The sequence below is a fragment of the Littorina saxatilis genome, linkage group LG12 (assembly GCF_037325665.1).
Source record: "Littorina saxatilis isolate snail1 linkage group LG12, US_GU_Lsax_2.0, whole genome shotgun sequence".
In the NCBI taxonomy this organism is placed as follows: domain Eukaryota; kingdom Metazoa; phylum Mollusca; class Gastropoda; order Littorinimorpha; family Littorinidae; genus Littorina; species Littorina saxatilis.
The window spans coordinates 69,666,419-69,687,146 of NC_090256.1; the positions used below are offsets into that span (position 1 = coordinate 69,666,419).

At 44.2% G+C, this 20,728-nt stretch overlaps 1 protein-coding gene across 1 annotated transcript; it reads right to left on the reverse strand.

Moving 5' to 3' along the window:
• Nucleotides 1-6,789: 6,789 nt before the first annotated feature.
• On the reverse strand, nucleotides 6,790-16,330 carry LOC138983182 (free fatty acid receptor 4-like). Its single transcript, XM_070356593.1, has 4 exons — nucleotides 14,408-16,330; nucleotides 9,485-9,665; nucleotides 7,978-8,148; nucleotides 6,790-7,515 (listed from the first exon to the last, which is right to left on the reverse strand). Exons 1-4 carry the CDS (start codon nucleotides 14,770-14,772, stop codon nucleotides 6,790-6,792), a joined length of 1,443 nt encoding a protein of 480 aa, XP_070212694.1. The 5' UTR covers nucleotides 14,773-16,330.
• Nucleotides 16,331-20,728: the final 4,398 nt, after the last annotated feature.

The window sequence follows — 20,728 nt, forward strand, 5'->3', positions numbered from 1 at the left end:
TAATGTGCTTAGATTTAAATATGGACATGATTTATATAAAACTACGACACCCCAGCTCAAAGTTCAGTTGTATGCGCGTATAAATGTAGTTCATGTCTGCTCGACTGACTGACTGACTGACTGCAAGGAGTAGCCCCCCCTCCCCCCTCCCCCCCCCCCCCTCCCGTTCAATCAGGGTCCCCCGCGTGTATTCGAGTTCAGATTTTGAAGTTCAATTTACCGTCCTAATTAACCATCACTGATTGATCACAATATTATACAGACACATCTTTTGCCTGTGCTGTTTTCTTCGACAGCAAGTTGCCACATTGATTTTTAACAAATCAACGGTAACTTGAGTGCTTAGCTGTCCTCTTAAACAGCATTGCCCCATAACTATAACAACAACAGAAAGGTAAGCTGGTTACTTAGCTGTTTTCCTTAAACAACATTGCCCCATAACTATAACAACAATTGAAAGGTAAGATGATAACGTAGCTGTTCTCTTAAACAACATTGCCCCATAACTATAACAACAATTGAAAGGTAAGATGATAACGTAGCTGTTCTCTTAAACAACATTGCCCCATAACTATAACAACAATTGAAAGGTAAGATGATAACGTAGCTGTTCTCTTAAACAACATTGCCCCATAACTATAACAACAATTGAAAGGTAAGATGATAACGTAGCTGTTCTCTTAAACAACATTGCCCCATAACTATAACAACAATTGAAAGGTAAGATGATAACGTAGCTGTTCTCTTAAACAACATTGCCCCATAACTATAACAACAATTGAAAGGTAAGATGATAACGTAGCTGTTCTCTTAAACAACATTGCCCCATAACTATAACAACAATTGAAAGGTAAGATGATAACGTAGCTGTTCTCTTAAACAACATTGCCCCATAACTATAACAACAATTGAAAGGTAAGATGATAACGTAGCTGTTCTCTTAAACAACATTGCCCCATAACTATAACAACAATTGAAAGGTAAGATGATAACGTAGCTGTTCTCTTAAACAATATTGCCCCATAACTATAACAACAAGAAATTCCTCCGAGGTAGGAAAAACACCCCCGTCCTTAGCATTCTCACTGCCACCAACTGAGCAGGTACTGCTAACAAGTGTGGTTATTTCCCTTTGACCATTAATATGTGCCTCTATAAGTCCTTGTAGAATCTTAATCCACCAATAACTCCCTAACCGTGTGTTTGACTGGTCCCAATTTGTGTAAGGACCGTCTCAGGAATGTATAGAACCTGTTCACCAAGTTTGGTGACGATCGGTCCATTCATTCTTGAGATCTATATGCGAACACAAACAAACAAGCAAACAAACACATCGAGCGAAACCTATACACACCCCCATACCGGGGGTGTAACAATTGAAAGGTAAGATGATTACTCTGCTTTCTTCACGCCCTGTGCACGCTGCCTGGCCTGGCGTTTGATGGTGAACATGTTCCATCTTGTTTGTTGACACGTTATGCACATTTAATCTTACGAACTTGCTTTGTTGTTAATTCAGTAATACTGCTTATCATATAGCTTTTTTTTCTATTTAAAAGCATGAGTCTTAATTGCGAGCGCATTTTGTGTTGTATCAAAATGTTCTTCTGTATGCCCAGTTGTACAGCAAAAACCTTCCACCCTCCGCAGTGTATTGGCATTAAGTAGTTAGTACAGTGATACGTATTTCTGTTCATGTACATAGTACGTGTAGATTGTACAGATTAGCAGTTTAGAAGTTGTTGAATTGTATATAAAATGATCGTTAATTTCATACTGGTTTTAGTTCAAAATATATGTATGTGACCGTACAAGGTCCTGAAGTTGACAAAATAGTTGAAATAAAAAATACAATCATACCGCTGTTCACAATGGTTAACTGGATTGATTTGATCCCTTTTTATTTTAAAAACTTTCCCCAGTTGCTTCTCTTCAGTGTTGTTATAACCACAGCGCGTACTGTGGTTTGTGGGGAATGTTTGCATTGGTGTGGGCTTATTATGGTAGGCTTGAATATGTATGTGTGCTCGATTTTCTTTTCCAAGCTTTTATCCGTGTGTGTGTGTGTGGGTGTGTGTGTTGTGTGTGTGTGTGTTCGTTCGAGTGTGAATGGCGTGCGTGTTTGTGCTATTTAATATGTGTGAATAGGTGTGTGCTTGCAGTGCGCATGTGTGTTTGTGTGTGTTTAGTAGGAAAATCGATCGCTTTGATGACGATAACAAAATTCCTGTTTAAACGTAACTCTTGAGTAGAAGCACAGATGGTGTCTGATTTATGGGCGTGCAACCTCTCTAATATTGCTCAGTAAATGTCTTACAAGTACTAGTCAACACGATTTATTGAGTCTGTGCACACATACACACTCAACTCTCTCTTGCGTCTCAAACACACACACACACACACACGCGCTCGCGCGCGCGCCACACACACGAACACACACACACCACACACACACACACACCACACACTGACACACGCGCGCGCGCCACACACACACACACACACACACACACACACACACAAATACACACACACAAATACACATACACGCTCACACACGTCAAAGTGCGGCATCACCTTGATAAAAACCAAAACCAAACTGATTCGTGTTTCTCCCCAGAGAGTGTCAGCTTGCGGAGTGAACAAAACACTGACGACCTTCAACGCGAGCAGTGAAAAGTGCACCCCTTGTCGTGACAAGTTACATCGCCACAGTTCTGCTCGGGATGTTACAGGGACTAACAGCAGGGGCGGATCCAGGGGGGGGGGGGGGGGGGGGGGGTTTCTGGGGTTTCCGGAACGCCACCCCCCCCCCCTTAGCCTAAAAAGAAATTAAAAATAGAGAAGGACATATTTTATTAAAAAAATTAAAAATAAAGAAAAACTGATGGCTAAGATTGCACCAGATTGCTCCATTTTCCTTGATTTTTAACATTTTCCGGGGGGGGGGGGGGAAGGGGGCATGCCCCCGGTCCCTCCTGGGAGTCGGCCTTTTTTTATTCTAAATTACGGTTTTGGAAGGTAGTTTGGTAATTTGCTGGCTCAAGTGCACCAGATCGAGCAATTTAACTTGTTTTGATCCAAATTTGTCTTCTTAAAATTACTTTTTTGAAGGCGTATAATTAGGGGAAGTTTCTTGGTTCAGACTGCTCCATTTTCGCGCCCTCAACTAAACGCTTCGCGTCGTCGAATTGTCCCTAAAATAAATTTGGACCCCCCCCCCCCCCCCACCTTGAAAATGATGTGATCCGCCCCTGAAGAGCACCCTTTAAACAAAGCACACACCAAACAAAACCAACAGCAGACAGACCGGCTGCTTGCTGTGCAGCATGGGATTTTGTTGTTGAATTCATTTCTTCGCTTTAATTGCTAATTCAATTAATACAAAAAAGATAACGTACCCAATAGATACATTTTAGAAATACTTCTGTCAATTTTTTTGTATTGCGTTGTGGAAGAGATCCTCTTACCTTGCTTTTCCTAGAAGGCAAGCTACATGACTGTGGCATTGTAGGCTCGCCTAAATGTTTCTATGGAAACAAGGGAAAGCAACTCAGTCTTCCACAACCCATACAAACTTGCCAGTTATTTCCGAACATCGTTTAGGCCAAAAAAAAAAAAAGTCTGTTTACGGTAACCCGACCGACCCTATTTTTTTCGCGCGACCCTAGACTTTTTTTTGGCTTTTGGGGAAAAAAAAGAAAAAAAAATCTGGGTTTTTTGCAAAATAACGTAAAAATATGGTTTTTTGGAGAAAAAAAAGAAAAAAAAATCCCGACCTACCGACCCTATTTTTTTGGCCTATGTTACCGTAAACAGACCTATATTTTTTTTGGCCTTATTGTGCTGAGAATGCAGTGACACTGGCGGTGTCTGGTAGCCTCCCGGCCAAACACTGCTCGTGTGGCACGTGCAAGTCTGTGCAGCTCTGTGGCCGTGCAACATCGTCGTGTATACGGAAAGGGCAGTTATTTTAATGAAGTGAAGCGTGTTGGCGCCATACTCAAATTGCGACAAACACAGATGTCGGTCAAAGCTTTTTTAAAATTTTATTCCACCACAGAACTTTTCAATATGTATAAACACATTCGCATTCGCAAACGCATTCGACTTTCAAAAAGACACTAATTATGTACATGTTGTTTAACAACGAGATCACAAACATGCATCGTGTAAAACAGTTATTATGCCAATGTTCATAGAAGCATACATAAACACTTCGATATATGTACAAGTCTACCCATTCCTAAACCGTCGACACACTTTCATATCTATCTATACGTGCCCGCACGTGTTTTTATGAGAGTGTCAACATATTTACATTATACTGGCAACAATTTTTTTCCGGCGATATACTTTCAAAAAGCCACATCACTAAATAAGCAACATCACTAAATAAGCAACATCACTAAATACCCCCCCCCCCCACCCCCCACTTTTTTTCCCAAACAAAATCAATAGCTCAGCAAATGAATAAGTTACTAAATAAATAGACCAGGTGATAATTTTGAGTAAAAACATAAAGTGTGAATAAATAACAGAAATTACACAAACAAATAAATCAACAAGATCAAATTAAAACAAGAAACTAAGTCCATCTCACGATGAACACGAGCCGAAATCATATGCACTCGACTTATGAAATAGAAAGAAATGAAATACGACGAAGAGAAGAAAAAGTTTGAAAGTACCATTGAACTTCCATGTCGGCGTGTGGCTGAGCTTAAAATAGGAATGTTGTTGCAATCTGTTTTTGTTGAAAATTGTGGTAGTTGTTATGTATTATTTTAAGAGCAAAGGAATGATGGGAAAGAAGAAAATAATGTTATTTCGAAATGTCTCTTACAACAAAGTCATAAAGGACAAACAGTATTGTGGAAAAAAATGTACGCATTAAATGTACAAGAAAAAACTTGTGGGATCATTTGCTGAACAACTGTTCACAAATTGAAAGCGTTGGTCAAAATTGGAAACATTTGCAACATGACTATTTGTTGCTTTATGATCAGCTTGATCATTCGCAAAATTGTACACCAGCAAATTGGATTCACAGTCAGTATGCTGAAAATTAACTTGTCCATCAGTTGTTTTTCCGTCCAAATCAGTCAAGGTATTGAATGATTTAGAAGACAACTGTTCAACGTCAGTTGTATGTGTATGCATTGACGAAAAATGAACTGGGGTCAAATCAGTCAGGTTCACAAATGCAGTAGTTTTTCCGTCCAAATCAGTCAAGGTTTTGGGTGATTCAGAAGACATCTGCTCAACGTCAGTTGTATGTGTATGCATTGATGAAAAATGAACTGGGGTCAATTCATACAAACAGTTGTATTGATTTGTCAAAAAAGAAAGCAAATCTGCATAACTATCAAACACCATCATTACTGCTGCTCCATCTGAAGTAATCGCACCAGCAGAATTTCTTTCATGAGAGTCAAAAATGTAGAAAGTTTGAGAATTCAGATCACCATAGATACCCACACTTGACTCGTGAAACGTTGCAAGAACAAAATGTGACAATGCAAGAGCTTGCTGCAATCCCTCCGACAACGGCATTGTGGAAAAAGCATTGTCCAATACTACAGTCGAATTTGTGTGTCCTGAAAACGCATCGACCACATATTCAATGTGCACTGGATGACCGGCGACAGATGAGGGAAAGTGTTCATGTCCCAAATATCCGTCAATACCGAGTTCAGCAGAAAGTTGACTGTACAGAGCAGATCCTTCTAACAAAACATTGTCCAAATCACTTGGCTGAATTAAATTGAACACATCATGCCTATGCGAAATTTGCAATGGTGACTGCGAGTGCGAGACCGGCGAATCGCAAAAATTGGCGACACCCAAAAAGAACAGCAAAGCAGAAAGTGCAATCGCCGTGCATTGACGACCGCGCACCGGGTCGAAAATATCACAGCCTTGGTGAAGATTAGCGAGTAATGATCTTACCATGATTGTTGTTTGCTTGTCCAACGTCGAATGGTGAAATTTCCCGCTTCTCTGTCCTCCACGACGCCGTCCTTTTCCCAGCATAGGTCGCGTCTTCTACATCCGCTTTGATTGTGTACGCATGCGCAGGTATTCATCGTCTGCTGTTCGAGTCAAAAGTTGAAAGCAAAGTAATTCCTGTAAGCCTGCCACTTATTTATAAAAAGAAACGTTTGATACTTTTACCAAACAGTTAGTAGGCCTATAATGCACGCTCTACCTGTATTCGTCTTTAAATTCTGCAAGACTGAAGCGAAAGAGGTCTGTCTCAGTGTTGTGGTCAGTTTGTTGTGTACATTTACACACGCACAACGAACAACACATGCACAGGCCCGGGGGAAGCTCTCCTTTCTTATGTCCGACCATAGACGTATACATGTAGTTTACATGTTTATTAGTCATCTATGTGATTGATTACGTGTATGATATGACGGAGAGTCGCATCGGTTTGATGCCGTGAACCCAACCGTGGCTGTGGCTGTCGTTTGAAGTAGCCTACTTCTTTATAAAGATTCATTTACATTCTACTTCTGACCAAGGCATGTTTGGTACCTACTGAATCCTTGTTGCGTGTAGTTTTACGTGGCACGTTGCCCAAAGTTGTATTCTTGAGGAGCATAAAATAAAACGTGTTACAAAGTTATCTCAAAACTCTGCAGTGACTGCTCGCGCAGCAGGTCAGCTAATTATAGCACGCAGCCTCCACAGACAGCTCCCGAGCCGAGACCATATGACTCGCCGCTCTTGCGGCTCGTCAATAAATAACTACGAAGACAAACATCTCCCCCATACGTCAACTCAAGACATAGAAGTACCTCCGGAACTCTTAGCCGCTAATACCCTCCCCCCTCCCCCACCACCACTCCTGATGACCTGCACACCCCCACTCATCCCACCCCCCACGCTGCCCACCCCCGCCCCGTTACTGAAATGTGTGGGAGAGGGGCTGGGGGCCAGTCTACCCGAGCAGGTGAGCAGCGCGTGGAGGTACCCCCTGAGTCGCTCCGTGCTCAGGCCGTACGCCAAGGGGTTGAGCACCGCGTTGGAGTAGGCCACGCACATGGCGCCCATGAAGGCTTGGGACGAAACCTCCATCACGCTCCAGTAGGCGTCACGCATGATGAACACGAAGACTACGAAGATGGGCGCCCACAGCGTGAAGAACAGCAGCACGAGGTAGACCAGAGTCTTCACCACCTGTAGCTCGCGACTGCTGCGTCTTCTCCGGGCGTCCAGCGTGGTGAAGGTCGTCGTGGTCAGGCCTGTGCTGGGCAGTAAAGGCTGACTGTGAGGCGGAGGGGAGTCCGGAACGACCAGACTGTGGGACTGACGCTTGGGGTCGGGGGCCAGGGATCCAGAGAGAACTGGCGGTTGGTTGGTGCGGAGGGTGGTGGTGTGGGCGGGGTTGATGACGCTGTTGTTGTTGTTGGTGGTGGTGGCGGTGGTCCAGACAGAGGTGTTGGCCAGCAGAGCGGACGACGTGGAGAAACAGCGCTGTCGTTGCTGCGCCATGGCCACCCTCACCTGTTCGGACATGTGTATGATGTTAACGGGTGAGAAAAATCAGGTAGAAGACAGGTGTATGATGTTGACAGGTGAGGAAAATTAGGTAGAAGTTTTACGAACCAACAAGCAACTAAACAAATCCTGGAGAACGAAGATCTGTTCGATTAGATTAAAACATGCCGCGTATTTTACCGCCTTGAGTAACAACCCACTAAGAACGTCTGTAACCCTAGGGTTTAAAAAAAAAATATTGACTTGACTTGACTTGTATGACAATGTCTCGTCTCACACAGTTTACAACACAACTATAAAGCAACTGAGGGTGTCCGCCTTATGTCCCGTTCTCTGTGTTCAACTGAGATGCACCCCCCCCCCCCCCCATTCCCACCCACCACCCACCCCAATGCAACGACTCTCAGTGTCTAGACCTACACTCGCGCAGTCCTAATGAAAACGTATCCCACGACCAACACAACATACCTTGTGGACCTTGACGAAGATGCAAACGTGGCAGACGAGCAGGGTGGTTGCCGGGAGCAGAAAGCCCACCCCACACACGATGACGGTGAAGAGGACGGGTACACTGACACCCGGGGTGCGCGGCCAGCCCAGCGTGCAGATCGACACCACCTCCGAACCGTGGGGGCAGTCCTGGTCACAGATATACACAGGGGATTGAAACAAAATTGGCGGTCTATGGTAAATTCAGTCAAAGATCAAGTGCCCTTGAACAGCTGTCTCACAACCCCGTATTATATGTTTAGTCCGGGATACCCCCGTCTGTTTGTAGAAAAGGTCAAAGGGCAGCGCATATGTACTGTTTCACCCCGCGTCGACTGAAGGTAACGGTGGTTGGGGGCTTGTGAGATGATGTGCTTGTGGTTTACATGATTTCATGTTTACGATGATTTGACTGTGAATCATCCAGATGAGAGAGTGTGTGTGTGGGAGAGAGAGAGAGAGAGAGAGAGAGAGAGAGAGAGAGAGAGAGAGAGAGACAGACAGACACACAGACAGACAGACAGACAGACAGACAGAGAGAGACAGAGAGAGAGATAGACAGAAGCGTCCCTTTCGGCTCTACCAGATGCACACTACTTGTGCCTCGAACGGCTACTGATAGGACGCTTACCTTGACCGCATGGTAGATAAGCAGTCAATGTAATTAGCCATACAAGGGCGATTCAAATCAAGGCGAGTGGTGCTTGCAGTCAATGCAATGAACCATACAAGGGCGATTCAAATCAAGGCGAGTGGTGCATGCAAGCATTGAGCCATTCGAGGGCGATTCAAATCAAGGCGAGTGGTGCATGCAATCAATGCAGTGGGCCATACAAGGGCGATTCAAATCAAGGCGAGTGGTGCATGCAGTCAATACAATGAGCCATACAAGGGCGATTCAAATCAAGGCGAGTGGTGCATGCAGTCAATGCAATGAGCCATACAAGGGCGATTCAAATCAAGGCGAGTGGTGCATGCAGTCAATGCAATGAGCCATACAAGGGCGATTCAAATCAAGGCGAGTGGTGTATGCAGTCAATGCAATGAGCCATACAAGGGCGATTGAAATCAAGGCGAGTGGTGCATGCAGTCAATGCAATGAGCCATACAAGGGCGATTCAAATCAAGGCGAGTGGTGCATGCAGTCAATGCAATGAGCCATACGAGGGCGATTCAAATCAAGGCGAGTGGTGCACGCAGTCAATGCAAAAAGCCATACAAGGGCGATTCAAATTAAGGCGAGTGCCAGACTGATGCGTCTCTTACCGCTATGCACGTGTCTAACACCAGCATTCTACACAGACGGCACTAACACGACGCTCACCTTGACCACAAAGTAGACGAGTAGCGGCGTGAGAGCGGCGAATGTGATGACCCACACGAGGGCGATTTGGACCAAAGGCCAAGGCCAATGTTGGTATGGTTAGTCTGTACACGTGCTATGCACGATAATTCTACATCACACGGGTACTAAAACGACACTCACCTTGACGACAAAGTAGAGGAGTAGCGGGGTGAAGGCGGCGAGGGTGACGACCCACACCAGGGCGATGAGGATCAAGGCGAGAGAGGGAGAGATGCGTCGCTTGGTGTTACGCACGATGCACGTGTAGCGGTCTATGCTGATCAGCATCAGTGTCCAGATCGTCACGAAGCCACACACGAAGCTGCAATAAGCAAGAGTTGTCCTCTTTATAGTCTGGCAGTGTAAGCCTGTCTGTAAACAATCAAGAGTTGTCCTCTTTATAGTCTGGCAGTGTAAGCCTGTCTGTAAACAATCAAGAGTTGTCCTCTTTATAGTCTGGCAGTGTAAGCCTGTCTGTAAACAATCAAGCGTTGTCCTCTTTATAGTCTGGCAGTGTAAGCCTGTCTGTAAACAATCAAGCGTTGTCCTCTCTATAGTCTGGCAGTGTAAGCCTGTCTGTAAACAATCAAGCGTTGTCCTCTTTATAGTCTGGCAGTGTAAGCCTGTCTGTAAACAATCAAGAGTTGTCCTCTTTATAGTCTGGCAGTGTAAGCCTGTCTGTAAACAATCAAGAGTTGTCCTCTTTATAGTCTGGCAGTGTAAGCCTGTCTGTAAACAATCAAGCGTTGTCCTCTTTATAGTCTGGCAGTGTAAGCCTGTCTGTAAACAATCAAGAGTTGTCCTCTTTATAGTCTGGCAGTGTAAGCCTGTCTGTAAACAATCAAGAGTTGTCCTCTTTATAGTCTGGCAGTGTAAGCCTGTCTGTAAACAATCAAGAGTTGTCCTCTTTATAGTCTGGCAGTGTAAGCCTGTCTGTAAACAATCAAGCGTTGTCCTCTTTATAGTCTGGCAGTGTAAGCCTGTCTGTAAACAATCCTCTTTATAGTCTGGCAGTGTAAGCCTGTCTGTAAACAATCAAGAGTTGTCCTCTTTATAGTCTGGCAGTGTAAGCCTGTCTGTAAACAATCAAGAGTTGTCCTCTTTATAGTCTGGCAGTGTAAGCCTGTCTGTAAACAATCAAGAGTTGTCCTCTTTATAGTCTGGCAGTGTAAGCCTGTCTGTAAACAATCAAGCGTTGTCCTCTTTATAGTCTGGCAGTGTAAGCCTGTCTGTAAACAATCAAGAGTTGTCCTCTTTATAGTCTGGCAGTGTAAGCCTGTCTGTAAACAATCAAGCGTTGTCCTCTCTATAGTCTGGCAGTGTAAGCCTGTCTGTAAACAATCAAGAGTTGTCCTCTTTATAGTCTGGCAGTGTAAGCCTGTCTGTAAACATTCCTCTTTATAGTCTGGCAGTGTAAGCCTGTCTGTAAACAATCAAGAGTTGTCCTCTTTATAGTCTGGCAGTGTAAGCCTGTCTGTAAACAATCAAGCGTTGTCCTCTTTATAGTCTGGCAGTGTAAGCCTGTCTGTAAACAATCAAGAGTTGTCCTCTTTATAGTCTGGCAGTGTAAGCCTGTCTGTAAACAATCAAGAGTTGTCCTCTTTATAGTCTGGCAGTGTAAGCCTGTCTGTAAACAATCAAGAGTTGTCCTCTTTATAGTCTGGCAGTGTAAGCCTGTCTGTAAACATTCCTCTTTATAGTCTGGCAGTGTAAGCCTGTCTGTAAACAATCAAGCGAACTTAAAGCCCCACTCCGCCACACAGGAGGTTTACGGAACGATGACATATAGGTTACACACTCCGAGTTCTGATTATCTTGCATATTTTCCCGAGGGTCGATTTTCAGGTATTACCGAGCCTAGGGTCGATTTTCAGGTATTACCGAGCCTTTGGAGGGAAAACATGCAAGATATTCAGGACGAGGTGTGTAAGCTATTAATCCCATTACTCCGACGTTTTCATTAAAAACACTTACTTTTTCCACTAAATCCTGCCCGTGCCTGTTTTCAGCTTGCCAAATGCCCCCGCAGTCGAAATTCATGTCAATGAATTCATGCGCAAAGCTAGTTCCCATTTGTCAGCATAATGGACGGCGTCATTCGACTTGTATGTGGACATTCAGTCATTCATATTGCTTATAAAAAGGTCTGCTATCTGCTTTTACATTTTGAAAGTCATTTTAAAATATCCCTGTGTGTATTTGACATCGGCTTTCGTTATACTCAATTCGGCATACCGGGTTTATATTTTTACCAGAATTGCGCACGATAATGGCAGCGCAACAAATTCAGTTCGGGCCCTGCTGGTTTGATCGTTGACCCAAGTCAGTTCGCATGCAGTGTTACTGTTTGTCAGTCGGGGATAGAAATGTTGGCTGTCATCGCGCTGTTCTGTTTCGGTTTTCACACGTGGATCACTTACCTATTCAGTCGTCGGGTTTAGGTGAGCCAAAGCTTCAATACTTCGCCTGTTGTAGACGTTAAGCAATAAAGCTTGGAAGTTGTATGTCGGCACTGAGAGTCGGTCGCGGTACATCGCTTTCTACTTTGTCCCGGTCTTGAGTTTGAACACCTAAGGTTGGATACATCTAACACCTCACATCCTCTTCTCTTCCCCATATATCTTAACTGTATCTCCAACTTCTTTTCGTCTTCTTCTTTTCATTTTGATGCCACTCCCTCATTTGTCGCTGAATCCCGCAGTTGACTCGACTCGGATTCACACAAGCCCGTCTAGTACAGTTCAAACAGTCTCGAACAGCACGGTTGCAAGCAGATTCAGCTATCAATCGAAGCAATACACTGAAAGTCAAAGCAAATAACCAAATGAGAAAACCTAACGTTTGATTTGACTTCATGGTGACTCTTCTGATCATTTTTTTGGCGTTGGAATGGATATCAACGCGTTCCCTGCTACGACAACTTTTCCAGAGTTATGCACCGCAGGCATGCCTTCGACAATCGATGTCAGTAGTTTTCGAACTACCAGGTGACTGGGTTGTGTTTTGATTGCTCTCTCTCTCACGGTTCTGTGTAGATGGCTGTCTGTGTAAAAAAGAGTATCGTCCCTTGATCCCACTCGCGATACTCGTTTAACATGCCTTTGACCATGCAGTCGCTTCAGCCAGCGAAATATCTCGACTCCGCTCTTTAAATCCATGCAGAATGTGCGTATCGTATGAAGTATTCTTTATTTTCTCAATATTGACACATGTAGGCCTGTACCTATACGTGATATTGACTTTGACACCACAAACTATTTCAGTCGTATGTTGAAAAAAGTAGTCCATCTGTAAACTCTGAATATGCAGATGACCTCTATAAATTATTCAATTGTACTCTGAAATCAAAGACAATGACCAATGACAGTTGAGATCGAAACTCGGTTGTGATGGGTTATCCATATGGTTGTGATGGATTATTCAGAATAATCACCTTCTCAGCTAACAGAGACAAAGAGGCAGGTCATGGGATAAACAGCAATACTAACCTGATGGAACACACTCCCAGTAGCATTCAACAACATTAAGGGAACAATTTTGCGTTGGTCCCGGATAGCGATATAGGTTGTAGAGATGATAACAACAAAAAACACAATAACACAAGAGGCGAAGCCTTCACGGCTCACGTAAGAAATCGACAAACAGTAACACAAACTCAATCACTCCGTCACACATACACACACACAGTAAGCATAAGTGATACGGTGCAAGAGTGCGAGACACTAGATCTAGATCTGTCTGTCTGTAGCCTACTTACGGGGGACACGACTGCCAGATGGCCAGATCGACACTGCGCTTTCGACAGCGCTTCCTCGCGCAGACACTGGAAACACGCTGTGCAGATTAACCTGTAGGAAATCTCCTTTGGTATCTTCTTTATCTATTTTTCTGGAGCTACGAAACCGAACAATGTGAAATCATGAGTCGTCTTCTCCGAATCGGCGAACTGCAGCTCGGTGATAACTGTATCAATACCACAATCCTTCACGCGATCTGACCTAACCTTGACCCCTGACCTGGTCTACATACCACACACGACACAAACCAGTCAGCTGTTTTTACCCCCCCAAAACCCCCCACCACCCGTTTGCTTTGGATACACACTTGAACTACATACGTGCCGACGAAATGTTGATCATTGCTTCAATACTTTGAAGCTGTTGCTTGAATAATAACCAAGTAAAATTAGTATTTCGGTGTTCAGTCAAATGTTAAAGTTTCTACCACAGACATACATACATACATACATACATACATACGCACGCACGCACAGACAGAAAAAAGTTAGCATCGCATAGGCTACACTTACGTGAGCCAAAAACACAATAACAAAACATGAAGCGTTGATTTGTTGACTGCCGTCTTGTTCGATACCTTATCATCGCGCACCTGTTCCACTCTACACAATAATCATTTGCCATTGCTTGAAGTAACAGGTAGTTGTATGAAGAATATCTGTCTGCACAATGGGATTGAACAGGGTTCATTCTTACAGAAAAGGCTTACAGCTGAAACTCGTGTGCCTGCATCTTGCCTTTCGTATGATCCCGCTATCAAAGAAGCTTGATGAAATTCAAAGGAGAATCCTTTACACAATCAAAATATGAGATCCTACAGTATATCTGCTTTATGAAAAGCTATATTTCAAAATCAAAACTAGAGATTTGAATTTTAACCACTTTTCCCCCTTTCTGTCACCAGTACTGAAGAACAACTCCTTTGTAAGTTTACTCCAATATTTACCGTTTTTATCTTGAGAAATTACACTTTCGACATCAAATGAACAAACGTAAAGCTCAAAGTTCGAGAGTTAGGGGAAACCATTTAAACCATTTAATTTTTATTTTTTTAGATGAAGACTACGACATTAAATTAAAGGTACATTTTACCTGAGGTAGACGATGGTCAAGAATACGACAGTTACCTGAGGTAGACAATAGTCAAGAATACGACAGTTACCTGAGGTAGAGGATGGTCAAGAATACGACAGTTACCTGAGGTAGACAATGGTCAAGAATACGACAGTTACCTGAGATAGAGGATGGTCAAGAATACGACAGTTACCTGAGGTAGACGATGGTCTTGCAGGCGAAGCTGCCCAGAGTCCAGCTGGCCGTGACGCGCGTGACGGCGACCAGGGGGCAGCAGAGCGTGAAGCACACGTCAGCCAGAGTCAGGTTGCACACCAGGTAGTTGGTCACGGTCCGCAGACGCCGGTTGCTGGACAGCGTGTAGAAGATGACCCCGTTGGACACGCTTGACAGGAGGAAGAAGAGGACTAGAACCCCGGACTCCACGGCGGCCAGGAGGGAGGAGGTGGCCCCGCGGTTAAACTGCGAGAAGAAGGTGAAGTAGCTTCTGTTGCCCCAGCCCAGGTCCGTGTCCACACAGTACAGGTACGACTGGTTGACCAGGCTGGCTGACCCCATCTTTCACGTGCGTAAGTAATGTTTACTGGTCAGTGTTGACTCATAAATCCTTGTGAGTGTTTTTTAACCTCACAGATTTTAAAATGCTGTCACTCGTGTATCTCTTGATTTTCTATTGTCCCCTAATGGCTATTGCTGTAACGTTCGTGAAAATCTTTTGCGCTTGACAAATGACACGCTCAAAAAGACGCATACATAAATAATTACCACTGGTTGACTGTTAAGATAACTGTGAGTTATGTCCCGCTGCTCATTAACTAAGCAATTAATTAAAGTTCGTGACCGTCCTCCCTCATCTGGTAATAACACTCCTAAGCCTACATTTAACGTGATAGTTAACAAACCAGCTCCAAATCAAGAAATCTACGACAAGGTGCCTGTATAAGGTGAACGGTATCTCTAACACACACACAGTCAAACAGAAGTGTCATCCGGCTGCAACGTCCTACTTGCATCAGCTCGTTACTGTGTGAACTCATTAACTCTCACTCGCAGTACTTGGCCGTCCCGGCAATTCCACTCAGGTTACTGTTTTTGGAAAACCCATTCACCGCAACAACATCCGCACCTATCGACTATTACGTATCTCACGTCTCAGAAAGGATGTCGTTGTCGCGTAACGGTGTCGTGTTTAGCTCCAAGTGTTGTCTTTGAAGTGCAGAAAAGTCCAAGCGCTGTCCGTAGTGTTTTGGTTTCATGCGTTGTACGCGTATCTGCTTTTAACGCAGAGTTCACATCCTGTTATGAAATCTCTGGTGCTTTGCTAGAATAATTATGCACTCATATATTCAGCGAGATAAACAGTTGACGGTGAAGTTGCTGTCGAATCACTCGTGTTTCAAAGACTTTGATAACGATCACAGCACAAGTGTTCCACCAATAGATGACTGAGTGCAAGATGCTCACAGGAAGTAGATACAAACATATAATGGAATATACTTTGCGAGTCTTAACATTATTTGCAGAGAAACGCTTAAAATAGGGAGCTTCAAATTTTGAACACAATGAGAATGTAAGAATAAACAAATAAGAATATAGTTATGTAATCTCATTCAGTTGTTCAAGTCATATCCAAGTCCAGTTAGCCCTCTGGTCAAAATGATATGACGTCGAGTCAGTGTTGGTCAAAGCACACGGCTACACCAACGTAGTCTTGTGCCAGTTTTATACGCACCTCTCCGGAGTATATATGCCAATTAGTCACTGGCATATGCACATTTCAAGAATGTGTCCTAGATTACACACCATGTCGAAAATGCGTCCAAGATTCCGCACTACTATCAACAAAAAAGTCGACTTATATCTGCGTGTGAGGCCATCAGATGCTCGACATGTTGAATAGTGTGTCCAGTGAGATGTAGTGACCTACTTCCAGAGCGATGTGACAGAGGGGGGATTGTTGTCCTCCCGGCTGGACTGTCCAGCACTGACTGAAAGCACTCAGTCCTGCTCTCCGCTGACCTCACTGTCTATTGTCCAGCGTGGCTCTTCGGCCAGTGGTCAGCAAGTCAAAGGCAACACAGGTCAAGCCAATGGAACAAACGACGCGTACAATGACAGTCCACAATGACAGTCCGCGACTGTTTCGTCCTTTGGAGAGATATATTATAATTCTGTTCGTGTGTTGTTCTTGCTGGATTGCGTTGTCAGAAAATACAATCTAGACACACATACAATCGTTATCTGTAGTCCCCAATTCGCATGAAGATAATCTCTGGGAACTTTACAGCTGCACGCGTTTATATATTAATTTGATTTTACTTTCCGATGTTTGTAAAATAGTTTTGTTTTGACGTCGCCTGATTTTACGCACATTAAAAAACACGAAAGTTGTTGACTATTATTTGGATTTGACGCCGATATTTCTCAAAGCAGACAGAGGGTAACTAACACAATGCAGGAAGTCCCCTCTTGTGAAGGCTTTCAGCAAATGCACCGTCTTAGTCCAAGACAAGTATACTATGTGTATTCCAAAGAATAAAGACTTCACGAAGTCCCCTCTTGTCAGCAAAGGTACCGTCTTTACCTAACACATTCACAATCAGTTTATTCCAGAGGATAGCGACTGTATGAAGCCCCCTCGTGCAGACTGTCACCAAGTACACAGCCCCGTCTGGAATCCGAGACAATGATAGTCAGAGAGTTCCAGGTTTGGAAGACTCTGTCAAAGTTTCACAGCGCTATTTGCAGACGGCAATTAGTCCAAGCATACCAACTGCTCCTATGTCATCATATGAAGTAGTGTCGCGTTCTGTCTTCAGATGCAGACTTGATGTGAGAGAGCCTCGCTTTCGGCTCCGGTGTCGCGTGCGGGCCACGAGGCTGTCTTTCCGGCCAATCACAGAGCGTCTTGTGTCCTGCCAGTAGACTGCCGCCATTGTGGTTGGTTTGGTACTGCTGTGGGCATGATAGTATGCACTGTGCTGAATATGACAATGATGATGCCGATGCTGACGATAATTACTCTAAGCTGACTATCCCTTTTGGTCCTTCTATGAGCATTCACTCTCTCACACCAAGTGCTCATATGTTAAAGGTACACGCCTTCCAGAAGATCGTCTTTCACGCCATCAAACTGACATCTGTCCAGGTTTTCGCGCGTGAAATAAGACGTCAACTTGGACGAATAGAGAAATATACAGCCTGGCTGCTTTTTATGTAGGGTGGAATGTTATGTATTTGTTCTGAGTGAATTTTTAACTCACACACACACACACACACACACACACACACACACACACACACACACACACACACACACACACACACACACATACACACAGCCTTGAACTTGGCGCTACATGAAGCCGGTTTACTTTCTAACGCATTAACGTTCTGCCCCCTTTCCCTGAAATGTTTTTCTTCTTTACAGTTTTTATTCCAAGAAAAAGAAATACAATTAGTTTTCCATCTTCACGACTTGCGTGAAAAAAAGTAGACTGTCTATTTAATGATTTCGTTTCACACAAAAAAAAAATTAAGTGGTCGCTAAGTGTCCTTAGCGACTGCATGAAGTAAGTGACACTGATCGCGCTCACACAAGTCCACTTCGCTTATCAGCCGACAAAGTGCAGTTAGAGCCCGAGTCGCCCCGACACTGGCGTGTTTGATAAAGCCTGGTTCACACACACCAGACAGCGATGACGCGCGTACGACAGGAAGACGGTCATAGAGGTCACAGGTCACGTGTCTCTTGGCAATCAGATGGTGACTGTCTTTGATGCTCGAGTGTCCGGCTTCCGGTTTGGACGCGTGTGTCTGTGTGATTGTCATTGCCTCTACCTGCATCGTGTGTTTGTTAACACCGACTTCTATAGAAACGATTAACCTCCAACAGTTTCATGGTAAAAAGAAGAGAGAAAAAGAAGAAAAACAACAACAACAACAGAAGCAGCAGAAACAACAACAACAACAACAACAAAACAACAACAACAACAACAGGTACTGCAGCAGCAGCAGCAACAACAACAACAACACCAACAACAACACCAACAACAACAACACCAACAACAACAACACCAACAGAAGCAGAAGCAGAAGAAACAACAACAACAACAACAACAGCAGCAACAACAACAACAACAACAACAATAACATGCCGCTGTTTTTTGATTGTCAATCCATTCGTAAATGTATTTGCATAATTATTTAATCTGATGATCTGAAACTATGTATTGGTCTTAGAGGGTCATGTGCTACAGTCTCACCGCAAAACATCATCAGTTGCATGCATCATGTGCGATGTCATCACTATAAATGTAAGGCTTGCTATTGCTTCGTTTACCCAAACTGAACTTCGAGGAAGGCTGATCGTTCCCGCCTAACACCGCATAGCTCCGTCACTGCTCCGATCGCCTCTCCAATTGCTGCAGTTGTGCAACTTCAACGATTATTAAGGATTTAGTTTTGGTCTACAATTTAACCAGATACGTGGTTGGAGAGAGAGAGAGAGAGAGAGAGAGAGAGAGAGAGAGAGAGAGAGAGAGAGAGAGAGAGAGAGAGAGAGAGGGGGGTGGCGGAGAGAGGAGTGAAAGAGAGAGAGAGAGAGAGAGAGAGAGAGAGAGAGAGAGAGAGAGAGAGAGAGAGAGAGAGAGAGAGAGAGAGAGAGAGAGAGAGAGAGACGAACTGAGAAAGAGGTCTCTTTACTGTCGAAGGCCTTTGATGTTCACAAGTCGGACATCCTTCAGTGGACGTGTGTGTGTGTGTGTGTGTGTGTGTGTGTGTGTGTGTGTCGCTAACTCGCGGCACTTGCTTCGTGTGACCCAAGACCCTGACTACACTCGAACCTGTCCTAGAGACCCCCTGTTCATAACGACCACCTGCCACTTGAGACCCCCTGTCCATAACGACCACCTGCCACTTGAGACTCCCTGTCCATAACGACCACCTGCCACTTGAGACTCCCTGTCCATAACGACCACCTGCCACTTGAGACTCCCTGTCCAAAACGACCACCTGCCACTTGTGAATGAATGTAAATGAGCTAATACGCTGTCATACAGGAATCAAACACAACTCCAAATGTAAGTTCCCTCCACTGTATTAATCAGTTATGACAGCATACACACAAATACACACAATCATGAACATAAAGGTTAGATACTCAAAAAATCCGGTACTCACAGTTTTGTAGCAAAAACAACTAGAGATGACAATCTCGTACAATTGCGCTATCAAAACTCTCTACTCTTCAATCAGGTAAAGAAATACAACCCGTCCGTGACCTCATAGGCGCACGATATCTATTTTAAGTGTAACGACTCACGGCTCTTGTATAGTCAAAAATCACCGTCTACTCTGTCTACTAAATATTCTGTATCTCTTAAGTAATCAAGTTCTTGTAGACATATTTTAATTCTGGTCCTACACAGAATCACACAGCTTCTATAGCCGTACACTAGGAAATGTATTTACTACTAAATCCTTTTACTGGCGACCTCGGTCTACGCAGTAACTATCGCCCAGTGACCTCTAGGGTCCAACTATACGGACACAAAATAACCGTGCTCTAGCGTCTATAAATCCCGTCGAATCTCCGCTAGGCGAGCCAATAGGTAAGATAATTACGGCGACTTCTCAGATCCTTGGTGCCGTCATCTGGTCACTACCTTCCTGTCTGACCGGTTATACGACGCACTGCACAACATAAATAGCGGACATCTTGTCTTAGATACCTGTCTGCTATGTTTAAAGTCACAGTGTTAGTCGATTCAACTTATGCGATAAACATTAACGATACTCAAATGCTTATTCCATTTACCTGTTAAGTGCTCTACTCGGGCTTCCTTTCTCCCGGTCGATTCCCGTGACAACCCCTCCCTGTCGCTGGACAGTGGTTAAGTGTAACTATACTTTCGTTGCGATGTACAAAGTCAACTCTCTCGGCCAGTGAGTTGAATTCACAGAACGTGCCATACACTTCTCTACGTCACGCTACTATCTCTGGTTAGCGCTCTAAAAGCGTGGAGACTATCACTATAAACTTTGCCTGTCAATGTTATTCGTGATTTCCTTCACACGTCCCCCCCTGAAAAAAAAGAATGTTCCATTCTTTTCTCAGGCATCCTCCGACCTGCTAAGGTGCGTATGGAATCTGTTGATCCGATCCTGATCGTGACAGAATGTCAGCGAAGATGTTGTCGTCCCCTGGCAGACTCTTGATGGTGAAGCGGAATTCCTGGAGTGACAGTGACCAGCGCATGATCCTCGCGTTCTTGTACGACGACGACGTGATGTACTGAAGTGGTCTGTGATCCGTCTCCAGGTGAAATTCCTGTACCCAAAGGTATCTCTGGAACTTGGTCAGTGTCCAGACGATGGCTAAGCACTCTCTCTCGATTGTACTGTAGCGTGTCTCTCGTGGGAGTAGTTTCCTGCTGGCAAACGCTGTTGGATGTTGCATTCCGTCATGTACCTGCAACAAGACTCCTCCGATGCCTGTGCCACTGGCGTCCGT